General features: G+C 35.3%; 1 protein-coding gene across 4 annotated transcripts in view; it reads left to right on the forward strand.

Moving 5' to 3' along the window:
• Positions 1–21,705, forward strand: part of KHDRBS3 (KH RNA binding domain containing, signal transduction associated 3) — a 101,561-nt gene extending 79,856 nt beyond the window's left edge. For 3 of the 4 annotated variants that reach the window (XM_052787602.1, XM_052787600.1, XM_052787603.1), the window contains 4 exons: positions 13,589–13,647; positions 16,967–18,066; positions 18,477–18,533; positions 20,947–21,705. In XM_052787602.1, coding sequence (XP_052643562.1) covers positions 13,589–13,647; positions 16,967–17,058 — 151 coding nt within the window. In that variant the 3' untranslated portion in view covers positions 17,059–18,066; positions 18,477–18,533; positions 20,947–21,705. The remainder of the gene's footprint in view (positions 1–13,588; positions 13,648–16,966; positions 18,067–18,476; positions 18,534–20,946) is intronic. The other variant, XM_052787601.1, reaches the window with a different exon arrangement.
• Positions 21,706–26,995: the final 5,290 nt, after the last annotated feature.

The following is a 26,995-nucleotide window of genomic DNA, read 5'->3' on the forward strand; positions in this document are numbered from 1 at the left end:
CAAGTTAAATTTTGTTGTATAAATGAGTATTTTCCTGTGCCCAACAATTTAGTCAATGTGAAAAAGCTTAGTGGAAAGTTCAAGTGTCATTGTTGAGAACTAACGGAATGAAAATACCTTTGTGTCTGATACTTGGCTCCTACGGAGTCTTGTAGGCTACTGAAAATTGATAAAAATAGTACAATTTAAGAAACCAGCAGTGTAGGACCTTCAAAATATAAGGCTCTGTAGGATGTTACGTTTACAGAGCAGCTGCTAGTAATGGATTTTTTTTCCAAAAAGAAAATTACCAAAACAGTCCTCAACTTTTATGTTGGTAATTCTGTTCTGTTTTACTGCTTCTAGTGTTGGTAAATGGGTTTATTGCACACAAACATTTGGACTTCATTACGAAGTCATTTGCCTCAGCCAAAACTAAGCATTACTTGGATTTGATATTTTTTTTCTGTGTTGAGAACATTTTCATTAAGATTTTTTTTTCCTTTGAACTAAAATTAGCAAAAAGCAAATCTCCTAAGAAATGAAACTGCTCTTGCAAGGGACTAATACATAAGTATATATATAATATTCTTAGATATAATATGCTTAGCCCAGTCTGGAAGGATATACTTCATAAAATGATTGCTCTTCTTTGTATTTTACCTGTAGTTTCACGATACATATACTGTTAGATTTTGTTGAATTCATTATCTTTGGAATGATTACTTCATTTTTTCCCCCCTAATTTTATTAAGTACTGCATGGTAAAAGACAACAAGAAATGATTCACTTGTACATTTCTCACGGGGTATTGACACTCATTCTCTGGCATATTTTCTGGCTTGGCAAAAAGATTTTTAGGATTGTATTGGCAGACAAAAAGTAATAACTATAAACAGCCATCTGAGCTACCTAGAACAGCATTCCTTTCTTTAATCTGAATATCAAGTAGTAGCCCATATTGCAAAATGTCATTTTGTAACCACTGAGAGATGCTTATCGCATTTAGGTGCATTACAGTGTCCTTACTGTGAAGGAAATTAGGGAAAAGTGTATTGTTTTCATAACTTAGCCTTATATCATTCTTGATGTTTTTCCCTCATAACGTATGGGAAGAAAATACATTTGCACATAGAGGGCATTCAACGTGTTTAAAATGCATCATTTAGCGACTAGCATGTGCAAATAACTTTTCCCCTTTCCTTTTGTAAGTTGAAAGTAGTAATCTTAAAAAGAATATTTCTAGTATATCTTCTGATATTAATTTCTGTAGAAGTTTTGATATTAATGATACTGTGTATTGAAGACGACGTTTGAGAAATAGCTAGTAAACTGAAAAGATGGGTTTGCTCATTAAATTACTTGCAGTAGTCTTTCAGTATATGAACCCTCTAACTGCACCTCATCAAACTTTGTTAATGTTCACAAGTGTACATTGTGTGTACAACGTGTATGTGTGATACAGTGGAGACAGTTGAAACATTCATTTTGGTTTGTAAAGTTTTTGCTCATTTTAGTGATTCCTCTGTTAAAGGTGGAAATTCTCCAAATTTAACCATTCGGCACGACGTTCCTAGTGTATTTCCCAGAAATAGCCAAATCTGAGATGGACTAGGATGGGTAGTATGTTCAGATATGAAGAACAGCATACTGTATATTTCTGTGTGCATTAAGATAGTTGAGACTTTGCATACCTCTGCAAACAATTCCTCTGTTCTGTAACCTAACTGCTTGCTGCTACCAAATCATGTGTTTAAAAGTTTAATGGCATTTTATTTGACACTCTGTGAGACTGTATCCTTGCTTGTGCTTGGCAATCTGAAGCTTTAGTTAAAACCTGTCACAGCACTAACAGGGAGAGAAACATCAGAGTTTTCTCCAAGTTCTCATCTATCTTAATGCCCTGTAATCCTATAAAAAATTGTTTTCCTTTAACATATTTTCTTATCCACAGTTTTTTGTTTGTGCAACAAAGCCCCAAATAGTGCTTCAGGATGTCTTTTAACAGAATTATTTTTTTTATGGTCAAAAAGACTTAAAAAAAAAAAATCCCTTGGAGCTGTACTGAGCTTGGCTAGATAACTGATTTTTCAGAAGAGATGTGACTAAGTTGTACGTATAGTTTTTTGCAGAGGATTGTTAGATGATATTTTTACCAGTATAAAATGGCATGGTTATCAACTGGGCTGTTCAGTATTGTTATAAAAAAAACAAAGCAATCTAAATTAATTTAACAAAATAATGAACACAGTCAAAAGCCATGTCATTTATAGTTGATACTCAATGCCTAGCTAAGGAGATCAGCAAGACTAGTATGAATGTTTCTCTGTCATACAGGGCAAATTTCACATTATGCAGTCAGCAATTCCTTCATAAAATTTCTTCTATATGCATATGTAGTAATTTAAGACATGCAGTTGTATGCTAAAAACCTCTTGGGGATCTTATGTTAGAACGTGAGGTACAAGTGTGAAATGCCGTGCTCATGTAACTGGTGCTGGTATTTTCTTATGCCAGATGCATGTAGATTTGTTAGCTCCCTTCAATGGCACATATGCATGCTTACTTACACAACCTAGCTGACTCTTAAAGGACTTTCCCAAATCTGTCTAAAATTGTAATCCTTTACTTGGATTTATTGCAGAAAGTAGTGGGTGTTTTAATGGTCTGATGTTAATGCTAGACCAATTTTATTACGAAAATTCAGAGAAGAATGTTGTGGAGGAAGCAGGAGTATTTAGTTAGGTCTTCATTTAAATTTGTAGATCAGTTTAAACATTTTCAGCATGATGAAAAATTCTATTTATTTTAAATCTCAGAAATATGTTTCAAATGGAGAAAAAGTGCTTTTGTCCCTTAGTGGCTCCATACATGATCTGCACAAGTGTTTGCGAAGACAATAATAGGGCAAAGGGAAATGGATGCTAATAAATCAATTGGCACTGTCAGTTCACTGTTAATGTTCTCTAGAATACGTGAGATTTATCACTGAGGAATTGTAGAATAATGGTAGTGTATGGAAACAAAGTCCACCAGGGAGATGTACTACATCATTCGGATTTAGCGCTGCCATCTGCTTAATAGCATTGAGATGACTACAGAGGTACTTATGATCAACCATTCATAGCAGTGACAGATGCTGCAGAGAGTTAACGTGCCAGAGAATGAGGATTGTTACTAAAATTCAGATTATGTGACAAGGTTGCCGAGAAAGGGGGCTGAGTTTGTTACCTCTCCAGCAGCATTAAAGGTTTACTGTGTGCTTTTAACTTTACTATCAAGAGAGAATGGCTAACACAGTTACTGTAGTACAAAAAAAATGTGGAGAACCCCATCTGTCTGCTCCATGGCACTCAGAAGTTTCAAATAACTTCTTCAGGCTTGTCTGCTAGCATTTAAAACTGGATAATTCTTTTCTTAAAAGAAAAAAATGCTTTTGTCTAGCTTCATTGTTTTTTACCTACAACAGAGATCAGCAGTCTCAACTATGAAAGGAACAGTTTGTATAACTCTATGACTGTATCTGTTTAGGGGCAAGAATAAGTCATTCATGTAGTAATGTAGTCATTTTGTGTTAGATTATAATTATTTTATAAATTTAGAACTGGTTTAGATCTTCAGTCAGGGTGATCTCACCTTCACTCCATTGCAGAATTTAATCTTGAACGCCAATATAAAAGGGGAAAGATTAGAACTCAGGGTAATTGCTGGCTTTGTCTCCAGTCTTCTGCAATGTTTTCTGGTTTCCACACTTGCCTATTAATGCTCTACCTTTCTCTCAGCAGCAACTGTTGTGCTATTGGCTTAAACATAGTGTTTCTCAGATGCTGTTCTTGCATATCTAACAATAATTGCTACCATTTCAAATCATATCAAAATGTGATACATTCAAATACCTGTAAGTTGCCTGTAAACCTCAGAGCCATCCAGTCAAGCTAATCTGAATTGAGGGAATTGGCAAATTCTCTTTAGTATACCTATGTTTATTCAGTGCCTCTAGTGCACTCTGTGTTTATTGGTTAATGTGTTGGGAAGTGAGAAGTACAGGCTGCAACTTCATTTTAAATTATTTATCTAAAAGCATAAAAAGATAACTGCCCATGCAGTAGTTCCGAAGCATCTTTAAAAGCCCAGTGTTAGGAATGCTATGTGGTGAGGCCTTATTCTTTACCATTCGTTTCAACAGTGACTGATTCAAGGGAAAATTTCTTTAAAGTAGGGTAGATTGTGTACAATGACCCCGTGGTTTGAAAGGTTTGAGGAAGTTTGCGTTTTGTAGCTTGTGGTAGTTACTTAAGAAAAAAGTAATTTGATGTGAGGTCGAAAAGAGGACTAAAGAAACCACCCACCTTGAAATTGAGCAATGGCCAATTGTTTAACTGATGCCTGAATAATACAACTAAATTTAGAGATTTGAATCCCTCAAATATCAATCTCTGATTTTGCGGCACTCCAGAGGCACCTTAGTTTTGAGAGAAGCTGATTCCTAGTGTGGAGTTCTTGCCAAGACCCACAGATGTAGTCCTCCCCATTTTCCATTAGGAACTCACATTTTCAGGTGTTTTCTGAAAGTGTGCTTAGTAGTCATACAAAAGATGATGACGTTGCTGTTTATAAGAGAAGGATTTTCATAAAGAGCTGAGGGTATGGATTTGAAATTAGCTTATGGAGGTGTTGCTATAGGTATTTGAATGTTAATTGCTAACATTTTGTTTGTGATACTCAGTGTTTTAAATTTACATTGTTAAGTTTGTCAGCAATCATGCACTTCCAGGCTGTATAAATATGCATTATATGCAAAACAGTGTCTGTTACTGTAGCTTTTCAAGATGTAATTCTTTGGATTTTAATGCTAGTAGCTGTTTGTATTTCATGCTCTGACTTATAAATCAAATCAATCCACAGCAGTTTGATTTCTGGGGATAGTGCAAATAGCTAGTATTTTGCAATTGTTGCTTATGAACACCTGGTATGTCTGAGCTTATTGGAGGTTATAATTCTGCACAAATAAAGCCTCAAAAGCATTAGCAGAAACAAGGTAACGTCTTTTTTAACTGAAAATCCCTGCCATGTGGTTTCCTGCATAATTTTTACGGTCATATCATTGGAAGAGATTATTTTCTGCAGTTTTTCAGATCTAGTTCTTTAGGTTTAGATAGATGTTTTCCTTTTTTGTTACCTGTTAAAATGTGATAAGATAAAGTATTCAGAAGTGCCTCAATAGCACAGAACGCTTTTACTGTGAGTCTAACATACATGTTTGAATTTTTTTTAAATCTCTTTACAGAAATCTGGTCCGAAACCTCAGTAAACAGGAATAAGACTAAGGCAATTGAAGTGTAATGACAGAAAAAACTTACCTTTAAAGGAAAAATGAATCTTAACATAAGTATATCACATGCTGCACTCATAAAATTGGAAAAGGTTTTTAGAATCCTCGTCACGTTGACATTAGTAGATTACTTCACTATTTAAGGAATGTTAGGATTACTTTTAATTCGTATGAATTATACTTGGTAAAATACTTTTTAGATACAAAAAATAATTTTGTTTTTCTTCATGGCTTTTCTATTAAACTTAACTGTGAATATGCCTCAATCTTTAGAAAACAAGTAAAATGGCATTTAAAAATAAATTGAGACCTGCTAGAGAAAACTTATATAGAGGTGTTATAGTGGTACAAGAAGAAGTAACATGAAATTTTAAATATTTGAGGAATCAAAAAAAAAGGAACTATTTCATAAAATTAGATTATTAATTTTGCATGATTAGTTTAATTTTACTTTGGTGATTGTACAGCATCTTAAACTGGGTGGTTGAATTACCACAATATAATTAAAGAGGATGAGTATTTGATAGGATTTAGGATTTTTTTCCTTGACCAATTACACAGGTGAAAACATGCGAAAAGGGTGGTCAAACAGGTTCTTTTAAGAAGTCCATAACAGGAAGAAAAACTCATTAACAGTGAATATTTTTTAAATATGAAACGCTATATTGTAGTTATTAATGGTAGCTTGTGGAATTAGCCGTAGTTTAAAAATATCTTAATTATGAGTGCTTCAATTTAATTACAGTATGTTTAAAAAAAAAAAGTTACTTTAAGCTTGGATGATGGAGGTAACAAAGAGGAAGGAGAGTACCCAGTTGCTAGGCCTCAGCAGGATGCTGCAGCAATGCCACTAGATATATGGTCTATGGAGACAGAACTTGGATAATGAGGCTTCCAAATCTTACAAATTAAACTTGTTACTCATTTAGAAATAACTTTTCAAATGTCTTACATAATGAAACCAGAAGAAAGTTTATTAAGAGGTACAAAGATAAGGAAGAGAAACTACATAGTTTCTCTGTGACTAGAGAAAGGACAGCTTCATAAATTCACACTTGCAGTAGGTAGAGTATATAAAGGGAAGATTTCTTTTCCCTGGTGTGGGGTGGAGAAGGAACTTCACTGGAAATTCACACTTGGAAGCCAATGTGTATTAGTTGAATCAGAGATGCATGAGAAATCGGGCTTCATCCATCCAGAACATATTTTTGTCACAGAACACCTTTTTGTAGATGAAGATTTGACACTATTTTGCTGGTTGACAGTCAACATACTATGTCTGCTTACTAGCAGTAATTGAAAATTGCAGGGTTTTTTCTCTTAGACTATCCTGTAGCATTTGGTTTGCTTTCAAGGGAAGAAAAATCTTGCTTCTTTCTGTCGGTGAAGAAATATATATTTAATTGGGCAACTTTAGAAAAGGGAGATGGTCGCAGGAAAACATTAAATTAGTCTTATTTGTTTCTCCTGCTTGTATTGTATTTTAGAAGAAATACTGGGAGCTCTAAGTTGTACTTTCAAGCACAATTTTGGCATCATTCATTTGACAGACCATGAAAAATACAGTTTAGTAACCATCAGAATTTGTGGTTTATCATGGTGTAATTGTCAGGTGCAGTGTGCTTGGAACATACATGTTGATAAAAGTAGGAGAGCCCATGTAAGCCCAGCAAACAAGTCTTAGCACTTAAGTGGATTGAATTATCTTCACACAAGAGGAAGAGGTCTGCCTTGTATTTGGAGAGGCAAGGCTCAAACCCTGCCTGTGTAAGGAGCATTAGAGAAGCACTGGAAAGATGCTCATGGTAATACATTGCTTTTAAGATCTGTCTTATGCTTATGCAGCCCTGAAAACAGTTATAATCTCTTTAACCAAATACATTCTTTGGCACTTTTATTATTTTTGAATTATATTATATAAAACTGGGATGGAATGATATTTTTTGTCTCAAATGCTCTTCAATGTTAACTGATGATAAAGGATATCAAATTTATAGGAAACTGATGAAAGTTGTACTGTTCCTTCAGTAAATTAGGAAGACAAGAAGGTATGACGTATATCTTACTGAGTAGTATTTCTAATGACAGAATGGTGACATACCGTCTGTGCAGTTTTTGTGGATGATGATGTATTAGAGGCAGCCTTGTCTTGTGCTCCAATCCGTGACAAGTAATATCATATCAGATCTCTTAACAACATCTTATGCAGGACTCGAGGGATAACCAAGAATTAGATGGAGTAATACCCACAGCTCTTTCCAGTATTGCAATGGATAGTCTAAAGATTTTGACTGATACCTGTCAGGTCTTCATTATTCTCTGCTGCTTCCACTGTCCTTAGTAGTCTTGCCTGTTTGGAGGGAAAGGGAAGAAAACGCATCCTTTGCCAATGTCAATGTTCATGTTGGTTCACATCTCTGTTCTCTATTTAGCAGTTGGAACACATTTGGTACACACCTGGGTAGTTTAAGACTTCTAGTTTCGTTTCCTCTGACTGCAGTCTAGTTCACTTCCCTCAAACTGCTTTGCAAACCAGACAAATGTGATGTGGCTTGGTTCTAATTCACAGGCCAAACCAAAATGCTGGTGTTTACGCAGCCTGAATTTTTATTTTTTTCTGCTGGTGCTTTCTTGTTTGGTGTCGTGAATTTTTGACATTTTATTTCGCATTTCTCATGTTTAGGGATGGATTGTTGCTGTATTTTATTCATAGTTTCAAGGTAAAGCTATAGCTCTCTGCTGCTGCTGCTGTTCTGAAGAAGCAGCCTTATTTGTACTGTGTGCTTCAGTCACCTCTGCTACTTGCCATTTACCTTCCCTGTTTTGAGAGATGGGATGTGAGAGTGGAGGGGCTGGGGGCAGGGGGCAAGACTGAATGAATTCACGCAAAGCAGTAACTGAACATTTCAGATGGTAAAACTGTTAGCTTTAGGGAACTGTGTAGAGTTCTGCTAGAAATACGTAGATGCACATAGTTCTGTGCCTGGTGGGCAGCACCAGAATGCAAATGCGTCTGAGGGCATTTCACTATTCAGAAGTGAAATTTATTGCAATTTCTGCCGTAAAAAGTAATTTCTAAAGTGATAGCTAAGAGAATCCTTGAGGGGGCACTCTGGTCATCTTTTAGGATTGTAGGTAATAGATTTGTTATTTGTATTATCCATATGAGAGTACAATGGGGTATAATTTAAGGAAGACTGCATCATTTATTTGTATTTTATAAAGCTTTCACATATAGATCACAGTTGCTTTCTGAGGTCATTATCTGTTTTACAGACATAAACTGAGATGCAAGGATGAGAGTATGTACTAAAGAAACTTCTGCTAAGAAGTGGCAGAACTGGACATTAAATAAAAATCTGTCTGCAAGATGCAAGAAAAGATGTGGATCTATTCTTGATATCCTGGTTTTAAGCTATGCTGCTGTAAACTGGGTTACAGAATATGGTCTTCTAGTGATCCACAGAAGCATTAAGAACAGATATTTAACTCAATGTTCAAGACAATTATGGAGTTATGAGAAGCTTCACTATAGTGATTGTTGTCTTGACAATGACATTAGGGACACACTTCCTTTTTACTGTTGATTGATGCTTTTTGATATCAGAAGCAGCTGAGCACCAAGATCCAATAGGAGTGATAGAAAGAGGCTTGGCCTTGTGGAAGAGTTCTGTTCAGATGTGATTGTATCAGTCAGGGTCTATCATATAAGACCTCTTGCTAGAGAGATCCTCATTTGTTCTTTCTACTTTGCTGCTGTTCTCCATGACCTCTATGTAGAAGGACAAAGGTGGTGATGCTTGTGGAGCTACTTTTAGCACAAAAGGAAACCTTAGTGTTTGGAAGGTTTTTGTCGCTTTCTGAAACTGCCCTGGCTTCTGTCTAAAGGGATCAGTCCCAAAGTTACTTGTGATACCAATGTGCAAAAGAAAAAGCAGAATTTTTTTTTCCATTTTTCCCTAGTAAGCATTACAAGAAGCTGAACTGGTTGCAAAGGCTGTTTTTCATCACTGAAGATGAAGAAAGTTTCAGTTCACTTAGTGCTTAAACCCAGTAACCAGGCTTGTCAGTGCTTAAGTCTGGGCTTTTCCAGTATACTAGAAGCTTTGAATCAGAGACCTTTTACTCTCCCCTTAGCAATCAGGCTCCCTGCCAAACTACTTTTGTTTCAAACACAGAAATGGCATAGTGCTGATACTAAAAGACGCCTGTATCAAATCTAAAGAGCCATGGCGATCGCATTCCTTAATCACAATATATTTTGACTACCTTCATGTATTTTGGGGAAATACATGAGGACACTTGCACTGTGCTTGACGTGCCTGTTCTTGGATTGTCCCAAAAATAGCCTAATGACCTATTCTAATATCTTCATGAGTGTTAGGTTGAAACTCTACCATTCTGTTGATTTCTGTCCCAAGAGAACATTCTAACATCTCTAGACAGAATAAGCTAATAGTTAGTATAGTATAAAAGGTAAGAGTTCCTTAAGACTTAACCATCATGTCAAGAGCAGTTACTGCTATTTGTTTTTTTCATAAGGATTTGTTCTTCTATTATGGTTCATCAAGATATTTTCAGAAACAATCAGCTTAGCAGAAATGCCTGAGAAATTCAGGTCATATTCCACAAGACCTTTGAAGGCTTATGTTGAATACCTCTAAATTAAAGTATTTTAAGACACTTCTCACAGCACAGTGGTTCTAGAAAAATGGCAGGAAGCTTCCCAGTCCTCTGTTTTACTAGATAAAAAAAAGCTTCTCTAAGGCTTTACTTCATCAGTGATGAGGTGCTAAAATCTGAGGTTGCTGTTCTCTATCTCAGGCTGTTTCTTGAACAGAGAAAACAGGCACTTCCTGGCCTTATTTTAAACTACTTAAGCCTCACTTCACACTTGCTCTAAGCATTGTAGGATTAATGCCCAGCCCTCAGCAATCAGAAGTGACATACTACTTAATTTTATTGTTGTTTGCTAATCCTTCCATACCATTAGGTGATTCCAAGTTTTTATGTTGACATGGAAAATCAAAGCATTTTTTTCTTTGCCATCTCTGTCTTCTCTCTTGTCAGCCCAAAGACATTGTGCTGGAATGGGAATACAAAAGAAGTTAAATATGAGGAGGTAAAAGCAAGGGCTCTATGTGTACAAAAGATCTGAATCACAGCTGATTTGCACAGTGTTGATTACACTTGTACTGTTTACCTGATGGTTAGGAAAATGCTTGAAAACTCAGCTGACTATATCATGTAATGCAATTAAACCATCTACAAAGTAGAAACCTGGAGAAGTAAGGAAAAATTAAGAAAAGAAAATTCAGAGAAAATGGCCTCAAGAAGACATTTCACATCTGAAAACAGGAACTCAAAGCAGACTCCAGGTTTAGCCTTGCCGGGTTAAAAAGGAAAGGATCTGTGGCGTGCTTTTTCCTTGTCCTGAAAGGATGGAGGCACATGAGGTGAAGAAGAAAATGAACCCTCTTTGTGGTTTTGTTCTTCTTTCTATGAGACAAACAGAAAGGAATAGGAAGAAAAGGGTTTCCCTTGGAGAATAAATCCATTTAAGGGAAATAGAGAGTTTGAATAGTCTTCAGTTAGAATGCTAAGATGCCAGAGAACCTATATAAGAAAGTATAAATGTCAAAGGTGCTTTTGAGACAAAAATTGACATCATGCCTTCTGTCCAGATGAAGAATTTTTTAATATAGCTACTTATTTCCTCACTAACAGAATTGACCTCAACTATCTCAGTTAATGAGTTTGCGTGTACAATTTAGAAAAGTTCTGTATTGCAGGTTCCTTTGACTAGGTTTCCTTTCAGCAGGCGATTGCTTTGGAAAAAATACAGTGCCATAAGCTGTAACTTCATATACAGTACTAGATTTTTCTGTAATTCCTCTATAAAAAAACCCTCAGTTATCTTGGTCTTGGTTGTGAACTCCATGGGTGATTCAGACTGTTACAGGTGAAACAAAAAAATAATCTTTTGTTTTCTTTTCTTTGGGTCATAGTCTTTAAGTTGTCTTATCTGAAGTTTTGCATTTGTTTAACATACAGTTGAGAGAGCGTTGGCACTGTTCCTAGAGCACCAATGAAAGCAGTCAGACTATTGAATTGCACGAGGCAACTTTACTTCCCATTGTAACTTGTACTTTTTGGACAGATAATTAATTTTGAAGGGTTTGTCTGTTAATAAACATGGACCATGATATACTTTCAGTATGAGTAAAAGATTTTTTCCTTTCTGATATTTATTCATCATGCAGTTTATATGCTGTAAAATGAGTAATTTTTTGTTTAATAGATATTTTAGATCTATGAAATGAAACCCTGCAAAAGTCATTCTGACAGGACTGACAGCTATGGGGATAAGGCTCAGCTGCTATAGGCTTCTAAACTTGATGACAGCCTTAAAATAAATAATCAAGTACTGTGTGGAAGGATAGTGAATGTCAGTTTTAACTTGGTTGTCAGAATAAAGACTGTTTTATCACTGGCTGCTGCAGGGCAAAATTGTTATTTCTTATGCTTCAAACTTTGCCCTTGTTATTGTGGGGTCCTCATCAAATGGACTGACAAACCATAGATAACATTTAGGTTGTATACAGATACTTTTTTTGTGGGTCTTCATAGTGCATTCGGTTAAGTTTTTGTTAAGGAAGCCTTATCCTAGTAATAAGAAATACTCATCCACACTTTCTAGGTATGCATTTGCACACACCAGAATTGTACTATTTCTGGCCTGGATTATTTTGTAGTATTTAAAACTTCTTAGTTTAAAAAAAAAAACAACCTAAACCACAAACACAACAAACGATCTTTGTCTTGTGTCAGTTTAGAAGTGATTGTGATGTGTTATTTGTTTTATATAAATGCTTTACTTGCTAATTCATGTTAAGGCTATAAATTGCTTTTTCTCTCTGGTTTTTATTTTGTTAGCAATCCATCTAATGTGAGAAACATTTTGTCAATATTAGTAATTACTTGCTAGTGATCCTATGTTACTGATTTCCTTCTCACTCAGAAGGTAATGACTTGGTAGCATCAGTTTGTAGAGTATTTTCCAAACTTTGTCAGCCCTGGGTCTGGCTATGGTTAAAAAGAAACAAAACAAGAGGCTTGCTTTTGATGTCCTACAAACATGTCTAATAGACTTTTGTTCTGTCAACTATGTAAAAGACTATACATAGTTATACTTATTTTCCAGTACCTAGAGGGGGCCTACAAGCAAGCTGCAGAGGGACTTTTTACAAGGGCATGTAGCAATAGGACAAGGGGTAATGGCTTTAAACTGAAAGAGGATGTAAGGAAGAAGTTTTTTACTGTGAGGCTGGTGAGACACTGGAACAGGTTGCCTAGAGAAGCTGTGGATGCCCCATCCCTGGAAGTGTTCAAGGCCAGGTTGGATGGGGCTTTGAGCAACCTGGTCTAGTGGAAGGTGTCCCTGCCCATGGCAGGGGGGTTGGAACTAGGTGATCTTTAAGGTCCCTTCCAACCCAAACCATTCTATGAAATATGAAAGCATAATGGAAAAAGTGGTATGTAAGAATGCTTGTTCTTCAGTTTCCATTCAGTGGTCTTAATACAAATAGAAATGCCATTATGAAATGGAAGACTGGTTTAGGGCATGGTTATGGTATTCATACTTTTGAATCCTAAGAACTGCAGATTTCTGCTTTTAACTTAGTTCCTATTGTCATTTCTTGTTTGCCTATTAAAATGATACCATTTACATGCGTGCACATTGTCTTGTTTTGAAGACACTGGAACTTGTACATGTATAGCAACTATACAACCCTCTGATCAGCAAGTTGCTTGTCCTTTATTGCATTTTTATCAGTGAATTCAAAGATGCAAAGGCAAAATACTGTGCAACAGTAGGTAATGAAAAGAAGTTTATACAACAAATGAATTGGTTCAGTATCTACACCTCCTACTCTTCCTTCATTGGCACTTGTAAGATCTTCAACCTTCCCTACTATAAGTATAATTTTAAATATAAAATTCCCACATCCACATTTACACTGTGGACCAGGTGCTCAGTGATGAAAAAAAAAATCCTAAATGAAAATAAATATGGTTTCTTTTGTCTTCTAGTTAACGAACAAGCAGGACCCAAGTTGTCATTGTCACATGGATGCTTACCCTTCTTACCTTGGGGCATGTCTATATCCTTCAAGCTTTCTTCTTTTCAAAGGTAGAATGCGTAATGATAAGCATTGCTTCTTAAATTGTAACTGCTTTATTTCTTGTTCTTCCTACTTCCCTCCTCCCATACAGTGGAGCAGATTACTATGACTATGGCCACGGACTGAGTGAAGAAACATACGACTCTTATGGTGAGTAGATTTGTAAGCTGAATGACTACAGTAGCAGACTCTTGAAAAAATATAATCAAAGAAGAATATCCGTAAGGCAAGCTTCAGTTCTGCAGTGTATAACAGCTGTTCAGGGATGACGGCACTGTCACACACCTCCTCGTGTGGTTATTGAGAAAAATACTAAAGGAGGCTTCTGTGGTCTGTTAGCTAACATAGTCATGTGAAACTAAAATCAAAGAAATAAAAACCTAAAATTAAACCATACTGCAAGTACCCTTTTCCTGTCACATTCAATGACATTTAAGGAAAAAAAATGGGGGTGGAGGACCTTTTTTCAGGATCTGTTTGCAGCTGAAAGCAAATGCTTCTAGTGTGGCACAATTGGTGCTGAAACTTGGTACAAGGTAAGAGTATGCTGAAGTTCTCAGCTGAATCAGGGCCTAATGGAGTGCATTTTAGACTTCTATCATCTTTTTGTATTCATTTTCATGCATCAGTCTTGTGAAATCAACCAGGGAGTCATTATGTAAAGGTTATGAAAGTACTTTAGGTAGCTAATAGACATGAGGGCAGTGGGTTACTCATATGGAGACAAAACAATGCGTAATGAAGCAAAAAAACATATGCCGGTGGTAAAGATCACTTTTTTTTTAAGCTAGAAGTGTGGTAATGACAAGTATAATTAAAGAAATCTGTTACGGATTAGAAGCATAAAGCATTTTAAAAGGCACCTTTGCTTAAGGGATAAATGTTAAATCTCTGGCTAGAGATCAGAGAAATATGATCTAGATCACTCAAATCTCAAATATTTGAGGATTTTTAGTAACTAGTGTAAAAGAGTTATTCTGGGTAATGGATGCTTCAGTGATTTTAGAGCTCTACTTGAAATTTTCCATGGTGTATTTCTTGAACTCCATTTGGAAGTGCTTCCTTCTGAAAACTAAAATGACCTCAACTAAGTTGTGATAAATGCACCTAATGCAGAATTTTGCTCAATGTAGTCTGCTTAAAATAATTATTTTGCTTAAGGGGAAAGTCAGCTCATCAAAAGAAGAGGTCACTTGAAATTCCTGTGTCCCCCAGCACTTTCAGTTGGTGTTGATAGATATATAGCTTAAATCTTTATTTCAGCATTAAAATAAACTGTTTGCCATTATAAGCCTGATATTTCTAAGACTATTTCGTGAATACAAAATTGATGGGGGGGGGAAATGTATGAAACTGCTTAATGTAGATAGAATTGACTGATGAGGAAAAATGTGGATTGCAGTATTTAAGGCTGAAAATATGGATTTTTCATTGCTTTTGCATTTAAAATTGGTTTTCTATTTATCAAAGCACAGCCACTCAGAATATTAAGTGATGTATTTGCTCAAGTTGAGAGGAAGACTGTAAATGCCTTAAAGAATGATTATGGGTTACAGCCACTGAAGATTTTGCACATACAAATAAATAGACACTTTATTTCTTAACTAGCTGACCCTCAAGTACATCCTTAAATGCAGAGTTAGATACTAATAATCATCCTTACAGATGTAGAGAACATTAGGTGTCTTGAACTAAAATTCATAAGGCTGCAGAGTGAGCATATAGTTGCCTAGTGCTGGCTAGGAGGAAACACAGATTCCCATGAAGTACCTGAACTTTTCCTCCTTTGAGAAGTTCAGGTGCCAGTCCAGAGGATGTAGGAAGAACATCAGTATTTTTAGGATTCGGACCCCTGAATGGCACCAAAATGAAAACTGATAAAGGTGACTCTTTACCCTACTGATTTGACCAATTGCTTGAAATGAGTGAGTACCCTTAAACTGTGACCAAGGCTGCTTTTTACATTTAAACAATTCCTTGCAGCAGTGATTAAAAGCTAGGATATTTTTAATACTTACCCCTCATCCAGCTACATTTACTGTTAGGCTAAGGTTCTTTTCCTTGCTTAATGTAAGTCTTGCTTTCTATGTGATGAAGCAGCACAAGAGGTTGCTTCTCATGTATGTTATCTATTATCAGATTCCTGTGGAACTTGCCTGAGGTACAAGTTTAATTCTTTCAGCCTTATACCAAATTTGAACTTGTTCCTTTTGCCTCCTAGGCAAATGTTCTGAGCACCTAGGCTTTGCAGGCAACCACCTATATTTTTTTTTAAATAAAGTAGCTAGGATGAGACTTCTGTGAAGAGATTGTGAAATTGGACCCTTAACTTACAGAATTCTTGTCATGTAATTTCAGATATCTGTCTGAGCAATTTACCTTACCATTCAAAGTACAGGGATTCTTTGACTGTTGACTTTTTTTATTATTATTTTTCTTTTTTTAATGGACTAGAAAGACAAAGTGATGCCTACATTTTAGATTACCATACATTTGGATTCCACCATTAGTTTCTGGATTGCATTGGGTTCACTTGGACACCTGTCTGCTTAAGGCAGGGCAATTCTCCAAAAGTAGATATGGAAGCACATATGCTGTTTTCAGGTGTGTTTGCTTTTTATGGTTTTGGTTTTGTTTTTTTTTCTCTCGGGTGATATAGTACTCTGATTTGTGTTTACTTGATTAAAGTGTTCCTAAGTACTGTTTCATTATATTCTGCATTTGGTCCTGTGTTTTCCCTCATAAATGCCTGGCACAGTAGGTCTGACTCTCATTTAAGACAATACTTTGCTACTTTTTTTAATATTTATTACCAATAAAGCATTAAATATAGCACAAGTTTTTTCACAAACTTATTTTGTTGTCAAAATTCAAACAAGCAATTTATTTCCCTTGCTCTTTTTAATATTTTCATAATCTGTCTTCCTATTTCTTGCATTTTAGAAGTGTATGTTTACAGTGAAGTTGAATATTGCCCCTAGATTGTTAGAAGCCACAGGTGTTTGTAGTGATACTTGAGGCTTTTCACTATTGGATTGCATATTTGAATTAAGCCTAAACTGGTACTGATAGAAAGAAACTTATTTCTGAGGGTAGCTTATTTGCTTATACATAATTCATATCCTCCATTCATTTCACCCTAGCGTAATTATTTGTAGGTCTGCTACTATAGCTGACATTTCTGTATATTTGCAACAAGCAGGTCCAGCTGAATGTGAGAGCCCTAAATATTCTTGCCATTAGCCTGTCACACTCCCTGCTGGTATGTGCTGAAAAAGCATTGTGGGATACCTCATATAGATGTGTTGTATGCACATTTTTTGGTTCAAGTGTTAGACTTCACCTTGTACACCTTGGTTTCAGTAAATAAAGTGTTGCTATCTACTTCAGAATTAAATAAGGGGGGAAAAAAAAAGTACAGCATCTGGGAACATTGGAAGGGATCTAACTATATTTTCCATTCTTATAGGGCAAGAAGAATGGACCAACTCACGACACAAGGCACCTTCTGCAAGGACAACAAAAGGAGTCTACAGAGACCAGCCATATGCCAGATACTGATTGTACTGTCTGATGTTGTGAAATACCCAATCTCCACCAGTCCTGTATACTGTTCAAAGTAATTTTTTCTATGAACAATCCCTTTTTATTAAATCAAAGTGCATAAAAATCTGAATGGATGGACTGAACTTAAAATATTTTGTCGAAAGAACAACCTGGACAGAAGGATATGTAAAACAAGGAACTTTGTTATTTCCAAACTGTATTTGAAAAAATAGGTGATCAAAAAAATAACCTTTGATTAACTAGTGTTAAACAAAAAATAGGTTTACTAAATATGTTAGTCCATTCTTTTAACATAAGCGTAACCTTTTATTTTAAAGATTTTCAACAGTTTAGTTTTTAGTTTTTATTTTCAGCCATTTGCTAGATTTTCTCTTTGCAAACATGCGTAAAAAGGGAAGCAAATTACAAATGCAAATAATGTGGTATTTTGTAACTCAAGTCTTGAAATGTTCTGTAGTGTTAAGCAAAGTTTTACCCTTGCTTGATACTAAATAAACTTTTGAAAGAAAATCAGTGTGTGTGAGATTAATTTTATGCTTTATCTTATAATAAAACTTCATAAATAGTAGTAAACAGGGAGAAATGTTTAAGTGATCAGCATAAAAGGCTCATATTAAACATTGCGCAACTTCTTTAAAAAAATGGTATAAACCTAAATATGTATATATATACTCACAGTAGATATAAATGCTGTTTAAAGTATCCAAATGGTATGGATCTGCTTGAGTGCCACATTAAATCAAAATATTTTTGTTAAAAATGGTTTAAAATAGCTAATGAATTTTCTGAAAAAGATGTGACTAGTTTTCATCTTGTTGAGCATTTTTTCACTAGTGCAACTTTGGAATTTTTATGAGAATTTTGGTACGTTAATGACCACCTCGCTCCGTGCTGGAAGCAATAAACACAAAGCTTTTAAAGACTTTCTGACTTGACTAATTGAGGTCGCTTTCGTCAGAGACAGAGGATGTGTAACCCTTAAAACGGTCTTCATTTGCAAAGGTAAATAAATCAAATAAGATTTTAATCTCAATTTATCTTAATATAACCAATAAAAACAGGGAGGCTACAACTTAGAAAGTTTCATTTTAGAATGTAGGAAAGACTTTGAGGACACCTAAATTCTCATTTTAAAACGTTTAATTTGTATTAGTAATCTAAAAAGCCTTAGCTTAGCTAGTTAAATTTGGACAAACTATTCCCTATTAAACAACTGTAAAACCTCATAACCAATAGTTTGTAATATATTATTTTTCCATAAATTCTAGTAACTTAAACAATACAAATGTTATCTAAAGCTTTTTGTTAATCATTAAGTTTCTATTAATTATAGTTTGATTTACATTGTTTTCTTTAGTTTTTATTTGAAAGTCTTTGAAATTTAGTAAAAATATCTTTTTTTCTTTTGTCAGGAAACCCACCTCCTTGGACAGCCAAGAGAACAAAAACCTTAAGCTTCTGATGCTTTGGTAGGTATCTTTACTCATCTGTGAAATTTAGATAAATAATAGAGCTTTTGATCAGGTCCTTAATTCTTTATACACAAGGCTTTAATTTACATAATGATTACAGGTACTGACCTGGAGGCCAGCAAAAATAATTGGCTATGTTTAGTTCTAGTGGGAAAAGTCATAGTTTTTAAACTGTTATTAAACAGGACATTAAACTGTGCCAGTGTGTGGACACAGTCCTCTGGCTGTTTGTTTATTGAAAGGTATATAATAGCTTTGACAACATTTCAACCAATTAAGTATTTCATCAGACAGAGGAAGGTGAAAGAAAGTGAATGTGATTTTATGCTAGTAGTGTTCAAATGGGAGTTTAAAACGCTAATCTGGTCAGCAAACATGTCTAAAATGGTTTTCCAAAGCTGAAGAAAACATTTTATAGAATGATTTTCTAAGGCAAGCATTTCTGCACAAGAAGCAGACTGATTTTTTTTGGCAGAAGTGAAGAAGAACATGTCCATTGAGAAACATTAGCTGAAGAATAGCTAGCTCTATTGCTTCTGGTGAATTCAATATATAAAGTAAGAAATAATTTAACTGTATTTATGCTCAGATTATGTATATTTTAAATAGAACAGATTCTTTTCTTTATTTCCTACCTGTAATGGTAATTCTTCCTGCTAACCTCATGATCTCAGTGCCTTACATAAATAGAGCTCTATACTTTGAAATATTGTGTACATTGCACTGCCTTTGTATACCACAGTAAATTTAAAAGACTGCAGCCACAGGCTAAAGGAACTTTTTGTACATACAAAATGGCATTAGAACCATTTTAAGAGTATTTTAAAGATTTAAAGCAAAAAACCCTTTCAAGGTTAGGAGAGCTTGGAGATTTCTGTCCTCTGGGGCTCAAAGGGCAAAGATTCGATATCAGCTGCTAGAACTGCTATGGCAAAACTGAGTATATAAATATCTTTTAAAAATATTTATAATGGAATTGGCCAAATCTCTATTTCTGTTCACATCTTAAATCACATGATGAGTTATATAAGTCATAACAAGCTTTCATTAGAAAACATGAAGTTTTGTATTAAACATTGTCGTGGTTTAACCACGACATATATGATGAAACTTGATGGGTTGAAACTAAAATATCTAGTAGCAAGGATGGCTAGTAGACATATGTGAATCAGAAGTGGATTCAACCTTCTGTAATATTTATCCAACTTTTTTAATGCCATCTTTCCTTAGTGCCTCCTCTATGGAGGATGAATGTATCAGCATGCATTTATGCCACTTCTCTGCTACTCTGCCCCGAAGTCCTATAAATCCTTAAATTGTTTCAGGTTCCTTTTGGGGAGAAAAATATATGACCCTGTCAAATCATGCAGAGGCTGTTTGGGTGTACCATTTTGTGACAGGGTGTCGTATGACTGGATGTTGCAGGTCACATGAGTAAATTAAGAGAATTCCCCTCCTGACTAAAAGCACACCCATCCTCTGGTCAGAAGTGATTGTTTTGGTCATGTGCCAGATGTGCATCTGACAAAATGGAGCAGTCTGTGGCCATATGGTGTTCCCATTAAGTAGCTGTGGCCCACCTTGATGGAAAATTTAACTATTTGAGTCCAATTTTATTTTTTCTTTTAATGAGTTGCAAGATCTAAATTTGATGCATCTAAAAGTTTGCATATATTGAGCATAGTCGTGGTATGAATTTTAGATCCATTAAGTCTTCCTTCTTCCAATGCTCCACATCGACACATCTTATTTCTCCAAAGAAAATGTACTGTCATGCCTCTTAAAAAAAATTGTGTCAATTCTCATGTCCTATACATGTGTGTACAATAAACTACATCAGTTAAAACAGCTAGTATTAGATATTCTTAGAAACTACATATTTACAGTATAAAACTTCTCTTGACAGTTCCTGAAATAACATTTACTAGCATTGTGTTCTGCTATTGCATTTCTGTTGGATTTTTTTTTTTTCCTTTGGGGTAATCTCTGAAATTAAATCCATTAGACTTTGAACAGAGGGAAAAATAAAAAGGTCTCTAAATTTAAAAAAAAAATATCACTGTAGAAGGCAGCCTTTCTTTTACTGTGGCAAACTAACCTAGAAGTGTTTATCTATTCTAGTAGGGTTTTATATTCTGACACTGGTCAATTGCTGTATGTTACTCGTCAAACAAGTAACGTTAATGATTATAATTAATCATATCATTAATTTGCATTTATTGAACCTTTTTATCACATTTGCACTGAATTTCAATGATAGCAGTTTCTGCAATGGTTTCCATGAATCTACATACCCTTATTTTTTTCATAATTGCCTTATCCCACTGCACATAATCTGACAGTCTTCAGAGAATTCATAGTCGCTAGTCTCCGGATGTATACAAATAAATTATATTTTGCTCTTTTTCAGGAACTTCTGCCATGTTAATTATGGACTACTTAGAGCATTGTACTTATCCGTGTGCCCAGACAACAAGACAGGCTACGGAGTATGAAAATCCTGTTCAGTATTTCTTGTATTAAAGCCTTAAAGTGTATAACAGTATACACTTTTTAAAATAATTGTATATTTAAACTCTTAATTGTTTAGTGACGCGACAATGTTTTATTTGGAGCTCAATAAAGAATTTTCTTCTAAGTTCCTGTTACAAAGCAATAATGCAACCTCATTGTTCCTTTAGTGACTCTTTTTAGCCTTAGCCTTATGCAGCAAGTGTAAGAGAGTGTGTGAAGTCTCATGACTAGAATTTAAATGCCTTTGGAAGTAGCTTGTCTAATGTATGAACAACATGGATAAGTTAAAATGAAGACTGGTGTTTTATGCTGAAGCTTTTCTTAATAGCTAATTGTAAACAGGTCTACTCAAAACAAGACTCTTGGGTAGAAATGATACTCCAACTTCCATTTCCTTCAGAAACTTCTATAACATGAAGGTGTTTTAATCCCTGTCAATTATAATATGCTGCTTATTCTCTTTCACTTGGTGTTTGATGCATAGAAATGTTTTCTCTAATACACAGTCACAGGTTTTCTAGTAGTAGAGTCTTGGATGAGGCTTTTACACCTTGATAAATCTTGTATCTAGCAGTCATGTTTCCTCAGTGCTTTCTGTTTTATATTAATTGTGAGTGTGACAATTTGTAACAGAAATAAAATTCTGATAATTTAATTTCTTGTGTTCTTTTTCCTAAATACTGCTTGCAAAGTGTGAGTGTCCCATTCCTCAGTTATGTTTCCATCAGATGCATTTTTCTTCACTGAATCTCAGATTAATCCCAAGAAAAACATAATTTGGGTCTGTGTTGCTTATGTTATTTTGAAAATAAGCAGTATCACTTAATAGCTTCACACCAAATGCCTCCTCTTCAACATGTATTCATAAGTTCTAATACCATATACTGACTACTGAAGAATGGCTTTGAAATTTCTGGGGATGTGGAAAAAATTAAGATTTCCTATTAACCCTGGCACTGATCAAAGCGTCTTGAGTAAGATATCATTTTTAATAGATGAAAAAAACTTCGACAGTGTAAAAAAAAAAAGTCTGTATTTTTAACCTTCAAATATTTAAGGTGATTTTATCAGTTAATCTCACAATCTGGAAAGATTTTCCCTGCTATCACCTCTCACTGTACAACAGCTGCATTTCTGCAATGTTTTCCACAGCAAGCAATATTAATTATTTAAATAAGTAAAAGCAAAATCCAAAAACCTTTGAATAAGCACTAGAGATGTATAATAATGATTCCCTTCAGACTGACAGGCAGGAACCTCTGGTGTGGAACAGCACCTAACATTTTAAATGCTAGCCAAGTATAAAAATTGTATATAGATAGGGTGGGGGGAATTTAGATAAGGAGAATGCAATTTTACTTGCTGTAATTCGGACCGTACACCAGGATTATCAACACAACCTCATTTGAGAGTGATGTATCAAGCCTTCCACTTATGACTTATTTTAATATGTGACTATCAAAGCTATCTAGCAAATCCAGTAATTTTTCTGAGATCTTGTCCTGAGTGGTCTAACACAGGAACCGTTAGGGTCCAGTCAAAGTGGGTTGGCTGCAGACTACCCAGTTGTTCTTCTTGCAAGTACTTTGCTTGATTTCACTAAAAACTTAAGGACTGGCTGCTTCTGTGTGTTTTAAGCCTGGACTTCATTTCTACTGGTTTTTATTCTCATTAAGTAGAGATTTATGTATTTCTTGTGACTGTGTGTTGAGTGAAATCTGGGTCTCATTGGAACAGTTTTGTCATTCACTTCAAAAGACCACATATATATGTGCATCCTGCCTGTTCTGGCATTGATGACTTTAACCTACACTGCGAGACAGTTCTGACGCTCTGTTCTGTGATGGCAGTTCTACATGACATTGCCTTACTTAAAGGTTTTGAGCAAGGATGTGAGCCTGCTGCTTCAAATGAATTGTCCTGTCCGCATCACAGTCTTTCCAATAGTCTTTATCCTGATGTGGGGATGTCACCACATTTAAGTACGTAATAAATGTATGAAATAATATTCTATGACTGTATTAGAACAAACCTTGAGGTCATATGTCTTTTTAAATGATATTGCAGAGCATACTTTTCAAGATGGAACTTCATCCTTCTGGGCAAATGAACTGAAAATTTAAAGATCAAAATGCGAAGTTAAAATTAAAAAAAAAAAAAAATTGGTGATATATTGGCTCAAATCTGCCCTTGAGTGGTTCTGCTTCAATTTCTCTCAACTTGTAGTAGAATTTCCAGGTTACCAATGTCCAAGAACCTCAGTACTGTTGCAACTGAGTAAATGCACACCAAGAATCAGAATATCTTTGACTTTAAGTTATTGAAAAAGATTAATTGGATGAAGGGGCTGAGAATTATTTTTGCAAGCTCGGCAATTTTGTCAGCTGCATTTGGTTAATGGGGAGAAAAATCCCTTTGGTAATGGAAATTATTGAAGGTATTAGTGTTAAAGCACATATTGGTAAGATGATAAATGTTTGTGCAGCCTCAGATACTTCAGTGAGTTTACAGTGCATTGACCCTTGTCTTCAGGCAGGCTTTCTCTACGATTGCAAGTCAAGAGAACATCTCTGGTAAACTTGGATTTTAAAAATGCTTAGAAATTGTAGCTGAGGGCAGAAATAAAGCTGCTTTGCTGTGTAGTTCTTTTTTGGGTTTCTCACTGAGAAAGTATTAAGAAAGTATGAAATATCGACATTCCTAAAAATAGCAAATTAGGGAACAGGCTTAATGGAAACTTCCCCTTTTCAGTCAAAGATGTACTTGAGAATTACAAAATTAAAGTAATTTAGATTTAATAAAGGTTTATGACAAAATTTCTCAGGAATCTTTATATCCAGTAATCAAAATAATTCATGCTCTTTCAAGGTAGAAAGCTATGGAGCTAGAATTCCTGACTAAACAAGGTTCTGCTCTTATTACCTTGAGAGAAATTGAATGTAAATCAGTTCTTGGAGTTGAGTTTCTGCTTTTGCAAAGCTAAACACTTAACCAGTTCTTTATGCCTAGAACCATTTGGTATAAAATAGCTTAAATGATCTTATCTTTATATTCTTACTGAAATTTAGAATCAAGAAAGAAGATTTTCACCTGAAGTGAAATGCTGGCCCTTTTGTGAAGATAAAGGCAAGTTGTTTGGTTTTTTGGTTTTGTTTTTTTTTTTTTTTACTGACCTCCATAGACCAATTTTTTTTTTTTCTCTCTGTCATGGTTTAACCCCAGCCAGCAACTAAGCACCACATAGCTGCTCACTCACTCCCCCCCCACCCAGTGGGATGGGGGAGAAAATCAGGAAAAGAAGCAAAACCCGTGGGTTGAGATAAGAACAGTTTAATAGAACAGAAAAGAAGAAACTAATAATGATAATGATAACACTAATAAAATGACAACAGTAGTAATGAAAGGATTGGAATGTACAAATGATGTGCAGTGCAATTGCTCACCACGCACTGATCGACGCCCAGCTAGACCGGCGATTCCCTCCCCCCACTCCCCAGTTCCTATACTAGATGTGACATCCCATGGTATGGAATGCCCTGTTGGCCAGTTTGGGTCAGCTGCCCTGGCTGTGTCCTGTGCCAACTTCTTGTGCCCCTCCAGCTTTCTCGCTGGCTGGGCATGAGAAGCTGAAAAATCCTTGACTTTAGACTAAACACTACTTAGCAACAACTGAAAACATCAGTGTGTTATCAACATTCTTCACATACTGAACTCAGAACATAGCACTGTACCAGCTACTAGGAAGACAGTTAACTCTATCCCAGCTGAAACCAGGACACTCTCATGCAAAACGTAGCGAACTGCTCCAAATGCTTACTGAAGCAGCAACCTATGAACTCAATAGTTTATTGTCTTCTGTGGCGGAAGAGTTAAGTAGTAATGTGCTATTGCTCTTGATCTGTTTGTGAAAGATCCTCATGCCCTAAACATCTCATGAAGATGAAATACTTTTTGTTCATTTGATAACTTGCCTTGTTTCTTCATTCTTTGATTAAGAGTTTGGGTTTCTTAATGTGGAGGTAGCTGTTTCTTGTGTGTTTCTTACTGACAGAAAATATGCACACTCCATCTCTCAGAATTCTCTACTCTTAATAAGGATATATTAAAAAAGAGAGGAAATACATTTGTCTCTAAGTTCATTCTTCTGATAATGCAATTACCAGTTCAAAAACCCATGGATGAAGATGCTCTTGCTTCAGATAGTAAGTCTGCTACAGAATTACACTGCTAAACATACATTTGCAGACTTTGGGCTTTTACTAAATATTTTGCAATGGTCGTATCACAATATAAATACTTTCTTAAAAATTCAGTAGACCTTTCAGGATAGTTAATTAGGGGCCTGAAAGCAAATGAGATGACTAAGTATAAACTATGGTGAATGCTGCCTACATGCATATTGGAAATCATCTGACTAATGATGATGATCAGAATGATCCATGTGTAATAATTAACCTTATTCTGTTTAGTATAAGTTTCATTTTTTTACAGCACTTGATGGTCTAACTTGAAATGGTTTGAATAGAAAATTCCATTAGATATTTAAAATATTCTAGTGATGATTTTCTCATACAGCATATTAATAAGAAAAGTGTGTGTGTGTTTTTCATTATTCACTTGAAGACTATATTGTTGTCAGAAGTAGTCCTTCTAAGACTGACAGAATTAAGGAAGTGTAAGTCAAGAAAGGAGAGTTGATCCTTAGGCACTTACTCCTCTTGAAAGAACTGCGAGGTAAATGCGTAAGGGATTGTGGTAAAGTTTTGTGGTATGTTTTACGGTGGTGATCATGACTTGCATTTACTTTTTTATTACACTCATTACAGATTTGAGGAAATGAAAATGAAAAAAATAATATATTACACAACAGGAAACTAGATGGGGGGCATGGAGAAGACAGGTTGTTAAAAAGCAATCTAAATCCTAAAAAGCCATTTTGGATTTCAGATTCTGGAATGGAAGGTGAAAGCCTCCATATTCCGAAGTATATCTTCCCTGAGCTACCTTGGGAAGCTATGCAATAGTTACTAATCTTTAAAATGTCATTTTTTTGGTATAGACTATTCCAACAATTATTCCCTGGAGTTCACTCTTGATTTAGACATATTTGATGTTAGGAAATTGAAGCGACGCATCCTAGGTCAGAGGGGTAAAAGAGACATAGGTCACAGGCGTGGTCTGTGATAACTACCATTTTTTTTTCTACCTGTATCTACCTAGTCTGCCACTGGCATCCCTCACATAGTAGGAATAACTTCATTAATTTTTGGTGATAGCCTTCAAAGTTAGAAGCAGATAATTTTTGTAAATACCACAATCAATACCCCTTTCAAAGGTCACTTTGTGTACTCCTGAATAAAATTTTATGCACATGTACATAATTTAATGTATTTGGTAAGGGCTCTTCAGAAGAATTATTCAAAGGACAGAAGATGTTATCTTACTGTGAGAGACTTAAAAAGCTTGATTATGGTTTATGATTGCTTTCACAGGGAGAAAATAACAAGTACTAAATGACTCTAATCTAGTAGTGAAAAAAAGTAAGAACTAATGCTAAGTGTAAAAGCCCTGCAGTTTTAAATGAGAAATTAGGCTCAAATGAGAGTGATTAACTGCAGCAGCAAGCTACATACAGATGAATGGGCTTCTGTTGGTTTTCCTACATACCAGACTAGATTGAATGATCTAATAACCGTGTCTGAACTTGAAAGTTGTGGATCCATGATTGTTGTATAATAATTCTAACAATCACAAGAAAGCACTTTTTTTTCCTGATTTGCAGGCTGATAGAGTAATCTGTGAGGATTAAGATGATCAAAATACCTTTTATTAACAAGGATGAATTCTCTATTTCTGTGTATATATTATATATATTATGTATGTCTTACTGCCTTTACAGTGAAAGTGATGGTAAAGTCGATATTTACTAACATACCAACACAACT

Source organism: Harpia harpyja, chromosome 5 (assembly GCF_026419915.1).
Source record: "Harpia harpyja isolate bHarHar1 chromosome 5, bHarHar1 primary haplotype, whole genome shotgun sequence".
NCBI lineage: Eukaryota > Metazoa > Chordata > Aves > Accipitriformes > Accipitridae > Harpia > Harpia harpyja.